This window comes from Prionailurus viverrinus, chromosome A2 (assembly GCF_022837055.1).
Source record: "Prionailurus viverrinus isolate Anna chromosome A2, UM_Priviv_1.0, whole genome shotgun sequence".
NCBI lineage: Eukaryota > Metazoa > Chordata > Mammalia > Carnivora > Felidae > Prionailurus > Prionailurus viverrinus.
The window spans coordinates 108,084,369-108,097,827 of NC_062562.1; the positions used below are offsets into that span (position 1 = coordinate 108,084,369).

General features: G+C 35.5%; 1 protein-coding gene across 6 annotated transcripts in view; it reads right to left on the minus strand.

Moving 5' to 3' along the window:
- The window catches only part of DGKB (diacylglycerol kinase beta), a 667,308-nt gene that overhangs the window by 535,944 nt on the left and 117,905 nt on the right, over nt 1-13,459 (minus strand). For all 6 annotated transcript variants that reach the window (XM_047848700.1, XM_047848697.1, XM_047848698.1 and 3 more), the window contains 2 exons: nt 12,994-13,134; nt 1,451-1,500 (listed from right to left, as the gene is read on the minus strand). In XM_047848700.1, the coding sequence (XP_047704656.1) occupies nt 1,451-1,500; nt 12,994-13,134 (191 nt within the window). The remainder of the gene's footprint in view (nt 1-1,450; nt 1,501-12,993; nt 13,135-13,459) is intronic.

Sequence of the window (13,459 nt, forward strand, 5' to 3'; positions counted from 1 at the left end):
AACAACAACAACAAAAATGGCCAGAGACCAAAAAAGCATTTAATTTAATTTTCAAATCAGCTGCCACACCATGGCTAAAAGTCTAGTAAAGAAACATCTTTTTAATTTAATTAAACAGAAACATTAAATAAAACAAATTTGCATTGAAATATAATTTGTATCAATATAGTCAGAAGTGCTACAATAAGCATATGGAAATATCTAGAAAAGTCTAAACTCCTAGCTGTGAAGTGCCACCAGAAAATGAGCAAATGTATCGTGTAGCTTAATATTCCTAAATGGAAAACTGCACACTACCAGGCACTTAAAAATGATAGCATTTGAAAAACTGGAGGGACTTAAATAAGAAATGCTACAATCACAGCATCAATTTAGATGGGTGGTCATTTCCTAAATTAGGAATTATACGTTTTTATCTCTCTCTGGAGAAGCTAATGTGCCATTATCGTACTCAGCATTACATAAATATGTATCCAACTTCATTGCTTTGCCTGTAGAATTCTGTTTTGTTCTGTTAGAGGGAGGTATATCAGATGATGAGAGAAACTCACTCATTATCAGAAGTAATGCTCATTTTAATCAATTTAAAAATATCAAAACATTTGTTTTTTAATGTACCTGCATACTTCAAAATTTCCACAACCTGACATTTATTATTTTATTAATATTCTTATATTTCCTTTATGGAATAGGCAATGATATAATATGAAAAATATATGATTAGGAAATGTAAATGCATTATTGGATGGAACCTGAAATGGATTTTCAATTGAGGCACTGATTCGTGCAGTAAAATTAAGAATCTAACTACTCTGAAAACTAACACTTATTTGTTTATATTACAAATAAAATAAACATTTAATTATTCATTTCAATTAATTCATACAGAGATTGTATTTTTTTCCTATTGCTTTTTATGACTAAAATGATAAAGAATACAGTTTGCTTTTATATTAGATGAGACATTTTAAAAAGGAGAGTTGGTCAAATCAATTTTTAAATATATGTATGTATTTTAACAGCATATATATGACCAAAAGACTTTAAAATGTGGCAAATGATAACATGATTGAATTGACTTTATAATTTCTTTTAATTCTACTGGTATTCTCGATAATTTCCTTAGTGTCAAACCTCAGATTTTTTTTTCTTTCTAGATCAATGATCTCAACTTTCTCATGTATTATTCAAACAAGGTTGGGGTCTTTTTTTTCGTCCCATGCATAAAAGTCACTTTTTTCTAGTAAAATAATTCAATAGAACAATTGTAATCCTAACAGCCTTTTCAGATCATTCTCTTTCAAAAATTCAGATGATAAAACTGCTGTGTGAGTGCATGGAAATTATATTAAGTGTGTCTTCTGTGGTAATAGCTATAAATTTATTCATTGCATTTTTCAGAACAAACTGCTTTGAAGTTTTCACAGAAAATTTGAAGAAAAAAAATTACCGAGCTGTCCAGGAAGCCATTCCCATCTGTGTCATAGAGGCGAAACATAACTAGAAATAAAAGAGGTGTTGAAAAAAATATTATAGGTGAGTGAGATCAATGTTAGGATAAGACATATTCTTCAAAATTTATTTTCTGTTGAAAGCAAATATTCAATCCTCTCCTACTCAAAGCAATTGATCTATGGGATCATTTATCAAACTAAGTTGCAAATGAATTCATCAGTTAACAAAAATATGAAATATCAGATACAAGGTCTATCAATTTTTGTTATGTATCTAGGAAACACTAAGAGGTACTATTCTTTGCTCATTTTTTTAATTACAAGATCATTAAATGAAAACTCAAAAATGAAAGAAGGAGTTTAGACATTCAGAGTGCAGATATTAAAGGGCAGAGTGAATAAGAAGAAAGATGTGATTTGGAGGTGTGTAACCCAAATTCGGAATGGGCGATCCTCTAGTACATGAGCATAGTCAAACCCTGTTTTCTTCTCTGTAAAATGAGAATAACTACCCTGTCATAAAACACACTTGTGAAAGTTAAGTGAGGTGATACACATAAATGCATATCCAAAGCTGTCGGTCAGTACACAAATGTAAGCCCTTGTTTTGATTGATCCCTAAGCAGTATGGGAAAGGATTAGTGCAAAACAAGGGAATTTTTCTGACAGAGGACAACAAGACACAAATGCATTACTACCACGGTTATAATGGTGTATTTGTTGCAGTCTGAGAGGTAGTTTCATAGGGTACCCACTCTTTGAACTAATGAGTCAGGAAAAGGGAAGTGCTGTCTCTGTGGTAGCCAGCACAGGAAAGCCAGAGGACAGTGGGTCTCAATGGGCTGAGGATTCCCTCATAAATTCACATACCACCAGGAGACCACAGAAGAGGCTGCAGGTGCCATTTTGAGATAAACAGAGAAGACTGACACAGCTGTTAAAACAGAGGAGTGGAAGTGAGAGTTTTTGTTGGGTTTGCATAATTTCTGGGAGAATCTTGATGTCTGAGGTCTATCATATTAAATAAAGACATTGATAACAAGGGGGCATAATTATGCAATGGCCTTGATCATATATCTGTAATTATTATTTTTGTATTTAAAAACAATCATTATACTTCACCAATCTAAGATATGATTACTTATTTATAAGATGTATAGCCGGTCTGCATACAACGGACTGGAAAAAATGCTTGCAATGTAACTATCATATACTATTTATTGTAAAACGCGAAAAGACTTTAAAGATGTTAAAATGTAAGGGGAAAGTGTGTACCTATTGAGTTAAGGAACATAACGTTAGGCTGGCTAATGATGTAAATATCTTTATTTGCAAACCATGATGATTACTCTCTCTGGTGTACTCAATAAATGAAAAAATTCAGAAAGAAAAAAACCTACCACAACATGGATACTAAGATTTTCCAGAAAAAAGCAGAAAATAAAAATCACTTGTTAAGCGGCAGGAATTCATTCACACATCGCCCAAAGAATGGTTTCAATGCAGGGAACAAGGAAAAGACTTACAAAAGCCTAACTTTATTTATTTATTTATCTTTATTTATTTATTTAAGTTTGTTTATTTTTTAGAAAAGCGGGACAGACACACACACACACACAGAAAGAGAGAGAGAGAGAGAGAGAGAGAGGGAGAGAGAGAGGGAGAGGGAGAGGGAGAAGGAGAGGGAGAGGGAGAGGGAGAGGGAGAGGGAGAGGGAGAGGGAGAGGGAGAGGGAGAGGGAGAGGGAGAGGGAGAGAGAGAGACTGACTCAAGTAGGCTCTCTACTGTCAGCACAGAGCCGATTCAGAGCTGGAACTCCTAAACCATGAGATCATGACCTGAGCGGAAGTCAGATAGCTTAATCCACAGAGGCACCAAGCCTAACTGTATTTTAGAATGGGGGGTACTGGTGACTCTATTAATCCTATCTTATTGTAGTAATCCTTATTGTAATAAATGACTATGAAACCATTTTCACATGGTCGGATATATGGAGCTCTACACTTCTTGGTAAACCCTGTTGGAAACATAACCTCAAAAATACACACACAAGTGGACTCTGTGTGGGGGTATCTGCCATTTATTTTTGGCACCGTCTGCAACTTCTTTCTATGTTCTTAAAGCCACACATTACAAAACACAGTAACAGACGACCTGAAGGGAGAGTTTTGCACATGACGTCGGCTCTACTATTCAGAAGAAAAACCTTGTTAATCGATCAGATGCTAGTGACCCAAGAAAAAATGTGCTATACAAATTCATTCTGGTGATGTGAGGCAGGAGTAGCAGTAATCAGAGAGAGTGCATTCGGAGTCCTGGATGTGTTAGGACTGTTGGCAATGAACAGTGCTCTCCCTGTGCACGGAGCGGCAGCAATGGGATTTTTCCCCAGTCCAATTCTGTACTTAAGTTCACCACTGATCCTAGAAAAGTATCCTCCAGATCTGGTTCTCTGCCTCTACTAATGATTCTCTGTGTTCCTCAATATCATTAAAAAAACAATAACCAGCTTTGTTAAAAATCAAATTAATTAGGGTGCCTTGGTGGCTTGGTCGGTTGAGCGTCACACTTCGGCTGCAGTCATGACCTCACAGTTCATGGGTTCCAGTCCTGCATCGGCTCTATGCTGTCAGCACGGAGCATGCTTAGGATACTCTGCCCTCCTGTCTGCCATCCCTCCCCACCCCCCCACCCCCCCCCCCCCCCCCCCGCTTATGTGTTCTCTCTTTCTCTCTCTCAAAAATAAATAAACCTTACAAAAATCCTAAACATAGGATATTTTTTTAAAAGTTAAATTTAATTAATTAAAAACTAACCTGTTTTTCTATCTTGCCCAGTGATATTGTGCACTCAACATTGCTACTTAGTTCACTCAGACATAAAGGTTAGATCAAGACAAATTTTAAGTGTAAATTGAACTTAAAAAAATTGTGACTTTAATTTTAAAACTAAAGCTAAATTATAAAGCTTCTAGAAGAAAATACAGGAAAATATCTTTACAACCTTAAGGTAAGCCAATATGGACCATCAATTATTATTTTTTTTTAATAGGTAGTCGCGCCTGGGTGGCTCAGTCAGTTAAGTGTCCGACTTCCGCTCAGGTCATGATCTCAGGGTCGTGAGTTCGAGCCCCGCGTCAGGCTCTGTGCTGACCGCTCGGAGCCTGGAGCCTGTTTCAGATTCTGTGTCTCCCTCTCTCTGACCCTCCCCCGTTCATGCTCTGTCTCTCTCTGTCTCAAAAATAAATTTAAAAAAAACGTTAAAAATAAATAATAGGTAAATTAAGCTTCATCAGAATTAGAACTTCTATTCATCAAAAGATAAATAAGAGAAAGAAAGGGAAAGAAAGAAAGAAAGAAGGAAAAAGAAAAATAAGAACAAAATAATCCAGCCACAAATTAAAGAACTTTTGAAAACACAGATGTCTGATAACGGGCTTATTTCAAAAATATATTAACAAACTCTATAGCTTAGTAATAAAATGACAACCCAAATAAGAGAGAGTCAAAAAATATTGAACAGATATTTCAAAAATGGAAGATACATGAATAGTCAGTCAAAATGAAGTATTCAAGATCATCAATCATAAACAAAATAAAAATTTAAGCCACAGAGACCACCATACACCTATTAAGAAGACTCTGGAATTCAAAAAAATTAAACGAACAAATTCAAACAAATTAAAAAAATACTATGTCCAAATTGTGTTCCCAGTAGAGATGTTGGTCTGAAAGTTTTTTCATTATTGTCTAAAGTAGAAGTCCTGACATCTTTTGAATAATTTCTAAACACACTGACAGCGGGTAATGGTTGCTTATGAATTCTCTTTATTTCATCAAGGAAAAAGGTGGAAAAATAAAAGTTCTAGTCAATAAGAATAGCAATCATATAAACGGCATGCATATATTGAACAGTAAATCTAACATACTCTAAATCTGACCAAGTCTAAATCAAGAATTTCTTCCTTCCTCCCTTCCTTCCTTCCTTCCTTCCTCCCTGCCTCTTTCTTCCTTCCTTCCTTCCTTCCTTCCTTCCTTCCTTCCTTCCTTCTTTCCTTCCTTCCTTTCCCCCTAATAAGAGAGAGAAATTCTAGGATTTTAGTTTTCAGAGACAAGTCTATTTTCCTAATTTAAAATTATAGTAGTGTCATGCAAAATATGAAGTATTAAACACATTTGTCGACATTGGCTGTGTATTGAAGTGCGACTATGGTAATAGTAATGTATGAAATAGACATAAATCAGGGTGCCTGGGTGGCTCAGGTGGTTAAGTGTCTGACTCTTGATTTTGGCTCAGGTCGTGATCTCACAGTTCTTGAGATCGAGCCCCACATCTGGCTCTGCGCTGACATTGCAGAGCCTGCTTGAGATTTTCTCCCTCTCTCGTTGTCTCCCCCACGCCCTCCACCAAAAGAAATAAATAAGCATCTAAAAAAAGAAAAAAGGAAATTGGCATGAATCAACAAGTACAAGGAAAATGTAAGAGGAAAAAAAAAAATGGAAGCTGGAAAACACATGTTGAGTGACTTGGAACCCAGAGAATATAAACATAAGTGAAGAAGCAGCAAAGATTTGCACAGAAATGGTGATGAGATGGAAAATTAAGTGATAATCTTCATGAAAAGAAATTAGACCCTCAAATACTACGCTTCATACCATCCACCTAACAATATGCCAGCTCCCTACCCCAGGAAAAGAGTGGGCACTGTGCTCTATAGCATGCAAACCAAGAGGATGCTGAGCTCAGGCTGCTTAGGACTGTTGATGGGAGGGGCACTACACCAAAATCAGGGTGTTTATGTGAAAATCTATACAATGAATATTAAGAGTATAAGCCCCCTTCCTTATCTCCAGTGAGTCACACTTAAACCTCACCCACATACCCACCCACCCACCACACCAAGGAGTCCTTCCAAAACAAGTAATTGGGAGGGGGGAAAAAAAAACAGCAAGGCAGGGAGACAGAATAAAATCTTGTAAGAGGAAAGTTTCAATCCATAAAACGAGAAGAGAAACAAATAAGGATTATGCTGAGAACAAAATGAATCCTCTGTGAAGTTAAAAGCATGACAGAAAAAGTAAAACACTTATCACAGATGTAGAAGACATTACAGATGAAAAAAAAAGACATAGGAGAAAATATGTTGGAAAAGGAAAATACTGAAAAAAAAAAACAAATTCAAATTTCTGTCTTGGAGTATCAATATCCAAAAATAATAGTTCCAGAAAGACAGAACAAGTAAAATAATGGAGAAAGTAACTAAGAATGAAAAGATTAAAGAAAAAATGAAGGGCGCAAATTTTTAAACTAGAATTTGTGGTGGAAGATTTGAAAATTCTTCAGTTGTACAGAGATAGAGAAACTAATGAAACTTTTTAAAAAGGTAGTTATTTTTTTTAAAGGGCAGTTATTAAAACTATGGAAAATAAAAATTGTTTGGCTTGGTAAGTCTATATAATCTTTCCCTTTTAAAACTACATTGAATAATACTGATAAAATTAATATTCTTCTTAGAATTTAAAACTAAATTAGGCTCCAAGGTCAAGTGAATCATTGAAAAAAATATATTCTTAAAACTAATATAATAAGGATATAGATTTTTAGGTGCAAACATAATTTAAGCTCAATATTAAAATAACTCTGTCAACATGATAAGTTCCAAATGTGGGTAACTGTTACAAAGTTACAAGCTAGTTTAACCCACTTTTTTTCTATTTTTATGCTCATGCAATTTCCCTTTATATAGAAACAATTATGCACCCACACATGAATTTGGTTAAAAGATCAGGGCAAAGGCACATTATGCAATATAAGGTTCATTCTTTATATCTACACTTTTTTCTCTTCCAAAAGATTTGCAAGTTTTTAATCTATTTCTCCTCATCATCCTACTAAATATACTCTGGTGTTATTATACTTGGGAGAATATATTTTGCTAATCAAAATATTAATATTTAGTTTGTTATTAAACATTAGAAAGTATGTTTATAAAGGGCATGTAAGCTGGAATTTTTTAACTCACATTTTTTTTTACTTTTTTATATATTAGTAAGCTTTCAGGGCAGAGGTGAAAAAAAATAGCTGCTTGGAGTTTGTGACATCTAATGCAATGAAGTAATGTTTTCTCCTTTTTTCCTATACAGAAACAACAAAGACAAGGAAAGGAAGCTTTTCAAAATGAAGAGCACTTATACAGCCACTCAGAAATCATGGGTGTTAGTCAGAGCCAGAAAAAAACCAGTGCTATAATTAACAACCAGTCTCTCTGGGCTTTAATTTTTTTCACTGACTCTATAGGGAGAATGACTAACTGATCTTTAGGGTCTCTTCAGTGTTAAATCCAATTGTTCTAAGATTAATACTATACATGGCAATAACTTTAACATACAGGTTATTCTTCATTTGTGTGTCAATGTGTGTCATTTGTGTGTCAATGATCTATTTTGTGGTTATTTTTGTATTTTGTATCTGTATTTTGTATTTCTCTTCAGTGATACATTTTCATTAAATGTAAGCTAACAAAAATTATTCCTTAAGTCATTAAAAATTTATAAATACCAATCCTAATGTAAATATAATGTGTCTTAAAAATGCAGTATAGGGGCGCCTGGGTGGCGCAGTCGGTTAAGCGTCCGACTTCGGCCAGGTCACGATCTTGCAGTCCGTGAGTTCGAGCCCCGTGTCAGGCTCTGGGCTGATGGCTCAGAGCCTGGAGCCTGTTTCCGATTCTGTGTCTCCCTCTCTCTCTGCCCCTCCCCCGTTCATGCTCTGTCTCTCTCTGTCCCAAAAAATAAATAAACGTTGAAAAAAAATTTTTTTTAAAAATGCAGTATAAATGAATTTAGCATCATTCCATGACTTAAATAATTCACGTTTTTTTCTCTTCTCAAACACCCATTGACTTCAACACAATTTCAATTAAGTATCATTTATTGATCATCTGTCTCTTGAAATACACACACACACACACACACACACTCACACACACAGAGTAGGTGCTAGGGTAGGAAGTTACACAGCATAAGTGTACAAGCAAAATGAATCCAATTAGGAGTTGGCCAGAGAATTCATAACATGAGCTGGGTCTCAAGTGTATACTATAGTGGATCTGATATACATTGAGAAAGAGCACTCCCAGCAAATGCACATTATAAGCAAAGGTATAAATATGAAAAAGTTTGGGTTTGTCTGGTGATTGAAAAGTAGATCTATGTGACTAGGACGTTGTCTGTGCATGTAAATGTAGGTCAAAGCTAAATGCAAGACTGGCCAACTAGGTTGGGATGAAACTGTAGAGTCAAATCAGTTTATAGCTCTAAGTTTAGGGCTTAAGTTTATGTATTTTTAATGGGGAACTGTCAAAGGGACACATTCAGAAGAAGAAGAGGAAGAAGAAAGAACATGTCTAGAGGTTGATAAGTTTTACGTAAGATGAAACAAAGTTATAAGAATTCGCACCAAAAGATGATGATTAAATACGTAGGTGTTGGAAAAATGAAGCATCTGGATCAACTTAACTAGAAGAAGTTGATGATGAGAGAAACACTGAGGGCACTGTAGGCCAGCTGAAGTTTTGAGTAGAGTTATAATCTGTAGAATTATAGTTTTATTTTACTAAATCTCTGCCATCACCATATATAAGCAAATAAATTGGGTGCCCAAAACTAAATGTCAAAGAATGACTGGCATCATAGATTAGGGAGGGATGGTTTCCAAAAAAGCAGCAGGCAAATTCAGGAGGAAGGGAAATGGTTAAGAGACAAGAATACTTATTTAAATTGCACTTAACAAACATTTATGTGAACCAATAAATATGAAGGAATTTATGTGAGCAAATATTGGTTAATTTAATCTTTATAGCAAACATATGAGATAGATATTATTATGATTCCAATTTTATAGTTGGAGAAACTAAGGCCTCAAGAGGTTTTTGTTTCATAAAATGTGCCCCCAGGCAGTCATAAGTGTTAAAGCTAGGACGCATTCAGTTAGTGAAATCAAGAGTCTAGGCTTTTCAGTACTGTGCTATGCTATGTTTAAATTAAAAGTAGGAGAGGGGGAAGTTAAGTGATCATAGTCTGGGGTCAAAGTAAAATGTTAGAGCTTAAAATTTTAGAATAAAACCAGTCTTTACAAATTACAAGTCGTGTGGTATTGCAGCAGATGTGGGAGACTGAAATAAAATGGAGTTGAAATTACAGAATTCGAGGAAGGCAAAGAAACTAACAGAGGGAGATACTGAATGGCTCTCCACCAAGTATTGTAGCTGACTTAAGGTGAGGAGGGCAAAACAGCTGGGGTACAATGTTCCTATTCCACACAGCAGGATGGCAGGTAAGTAGCACCGACAAGGAAAGAGAAAAATGGAATTCCCCACAACCTGAACACATTTACATAAAAACACGTGCACACGCACATATACCTTCTACAGCAGCAGGTGAATAAATGCCATCTACTTGATTGGGCCTCAGAATAAGCAAAGTTCGGGGCGCCTGGGTGGCTCAGTCGGTTAAGCGGCCAACTTTGGCTCAGGTCGTGATCTCGCGGTCCGTGAGTTCGAGCCCCGTGTCGGACTCTGTGCTGACAGCTCAGAGCCTGGAGCTTGTTTCAGATTCTGTGTCTCCCTCTCTCTCTGACCCTCCCCCGTTCATGCTCTGTCTCTCTCTGTCTCAAAAATAAATAAAAGCTAATTTAAAAAAAAAAAAAAAAAAAAAGAATAAGCAAAGTTCTCAGTGAGAAAACATAATTGGACTAGGCAAAATAATTTGAAGAAATGACATAATCAGTGGAAAGTTCGAGGACTTCTATTTCCTTTCAAAGAAAAAAATTACCTTTATTGTAAACATTGTGTAAATGCCTGGCAAAAAAAGACAGGTAGGAAGATGGGAGGTGATAGTAAGTGATGGATAGATTTATAAAACAGTATTTTGGGGGAAAATATCTTTTTTAGAAACATTTACAACCATGTCATTATTTTATGTAGTAACCCAGGGAAAGAAGCCTACCAAATACTGTCACCATTCAGCAGTTCTGAGAAACGGTCCTTCCTTCAGAAAAAGTGTGTGTGTGTATATGCTTCATTGGACAGAGGAATTGCATAAGCCAGTGTTCCTCAGAATGTGGTCCCTGAAGCAGCAACATCAGCACTATGTGGAGCCTTGTTATACATGAAAATTCTAAGGGCGCACACCAAGCCTGCTGAAGCACCTACACTGAATCTGGGGCTCGGAATAAGCCGTATGTTCCTAAGTCCTACAGGTAATTCTTATGTGTGATAAAGTTTAACTTCTGGCCTAAGTGAATGTGCGTGTATTCCTTTCTGTTTAGCTACTTAGAAATTAAGATCCAAGTTCAGCATTTACCAGCAAAAATGAATTATATTAGGTGCTTGCCCATATTTATTTATTGTCAACTTATTTTTCTTTCCTCTAGTTTATATTGTGTTTAATAAGTCACAACCCTTTTGGAAATAAGTGTATGTTAAATTAACCGCCATTAAATTTCTTTAAAGTATTACTGAAAATATTTTTCAAACCTGTAGCTCCAGAAGACTACATGAATATTGAGAATATGTCAATGTTTAATTGTAGAAGGAAAAGAGTGTACAGTCCATTGATATGAAAGTGGGTAAGAGGAATGGATTCTGACTTAACAAAGGTAGGAAAGGGCCAGGCACTGGCATTAAAAACAAACAAAACAAAACAAAGCAAAGCAAAGCAAAGCAAAACAAACAAACAAACAAAAACAGACAAAAACCAAATTCCAGATAATTAAGGATCAAGTTAAGTTCCTCCAAATCAGAGGAGTAGAGCAGAGAACTTGAGTGTAGCAGGGACAGAGGCAGAATCTTCATATGTTTGTAAATCGACATTCATCTATTTCGAAGAGACTGATGAAAATCATACTGATAGAGCCAGGCTCTAAAAATTCCCACTATGACAAGAGTCTGAAGCAACAGTTAAGAAAAAAGGCAAAGGCAACTGAATCTGACAAATGCTTGACAAAAAGCTGGAAAATTTGAAGAAAGAACAGAGTAAAGGAGGTTGAAAACAGTGAAGAAAGGTAAGTGGCAGGTCAGGTTTGACCTGATTCATCAAGTGTTTTTGAATGACTTGTGGATTAACATTCTGACTGCAGTTGTAGACAAAGACGGTTTGATTCATAAACTCAATGTGAGAACTTAAAAGCACACCTCTTAAGAATTCTACCTTAAAAACAAAATGCTTCCAGTTGATATAAAAACAATTAAACTCCAACACAAATAGCATGTTGAAGAGGAATGATGGTGCCTTCATTTAGTCTCAGACCTGGAAGAAAGGATTTGCCTGTATATTTTTAAAATCATCCCAAACACGGACCTGACAACACCTGAGCAAACTTTCTCCTTGGCTGTCACTTCAAGAGAAATTCCCTGAACATTAATATTTATTTTGGAATGTGAAAGATTTATGTATGTCTTTAGGAATACAAATAAATCTTGAAATGCAAATATTCCACATTTAGGAATAATAAATACGTATTTAAAGACTCCTAATACAGTTTATAACTTAGACAGGTATGACTTAGTCATAGTTAATTCTTTATTCGTAAGAGAAATATTATCAACATGTTACTATTAGATTTAACTAAACATGCTTTCAAATCATAATTCTGAAACATCACTATGGTCTATATTTGCTTGAAAATATCAAATTTAGGATTTGTTATCTTCACTATCATTTCAGTCGCAAGAACTTTAATTTATTTTAACACTATCCAATATAATCAAGTTATTGGATTATTGAACAAACTACCAGCTCTATGTTTAGCAGGGGCTTTGGAGACAGACCAGATTATTAAATGTTCAGGCTTATTGTAAATATTTGAAAAAATATATCTTGCATTGCAATGAGTATAGTTTGCCACCAGAGAGAGCTCACACACTGTGCTTTATTAAAGACAGCAATTTTCTCCTTTTCACCTAGATAGAAAATCTCTATCTGAAACACCTGCTCCATTGTAGAAAAAAACAAACACAGCTATGTTTATTTACAACATCCACAGTCAACTCCTATATATGAAACTTTCAGGTGTTTGGCACCTGAGAAATCATTTATTCCTGGCACAGAAAGTGTTAGTGGTGAAGTTTTAAAGAAAGATTTCCATGAGAGAAAGGCTCAGGTTGTATGTGTCCAGTGAACCTTGGTGCTAAGAGGAAGACCTCCTCATATCCTAGAAATAAAGGTGTTTTTTCAAAACAATTCAAATGACACTTTCCAGTATCATCATGTTACCTAACTGAGGGACAGTCAAGAACAAGTCATCTGACAGACCAACATGCTAAAGAAATACTCTGTAATAAATGGAACTTGATAAGAATCTTAATATATTCACAATATCCTTTGATTCCCACTTTAAAGAATTTTTATTTCTTAACCAAGGCCACTTCATTTAATGAAAATTTAGATAACCATAGTAAATACGATTTTCAATTCATCAGTATCTAGTCCCTCCTCCTCCCCACTATTGTGAGAAGTAAACTAAATAAAGAAACACATACACTCAAGTTTATCCTCGGGTCTTCCTCTTTCAAGGAGAGACAGGTAACAGACAATGTCCTTCAGATGAATTACTTCTGGAGAACATGAATTTGCAGGAGAAGTACGGGGTGGGGTGATGGCACCTTTATTCATTCTCAAACCTGGGGAAAAAACATATTTGTCTTTATATTCATAAAAATATCCACACGGCTTTCAAAGAAAAACAACAACTAAGAAAATAGATAATGCAAAGACAAAGGAAAGAGCTATATATTTTTAGGTTATATAATAACCAAATTCTCTGGAACTCTAGGATAGCAGAGTCAGACATTTTCTATGATTGTTGTAAATAGTGCAGAGTTCTTCAGGATTCAGGGACATGGGGACTGCTCTGCCTGCCTACAGGAGGGTGTTAGGGTCAAATCCTCTTGTCCAGGGTAAGCTGGTAGGTGTATTTGAATGCATGAATAACTACTTTCCTCTTCC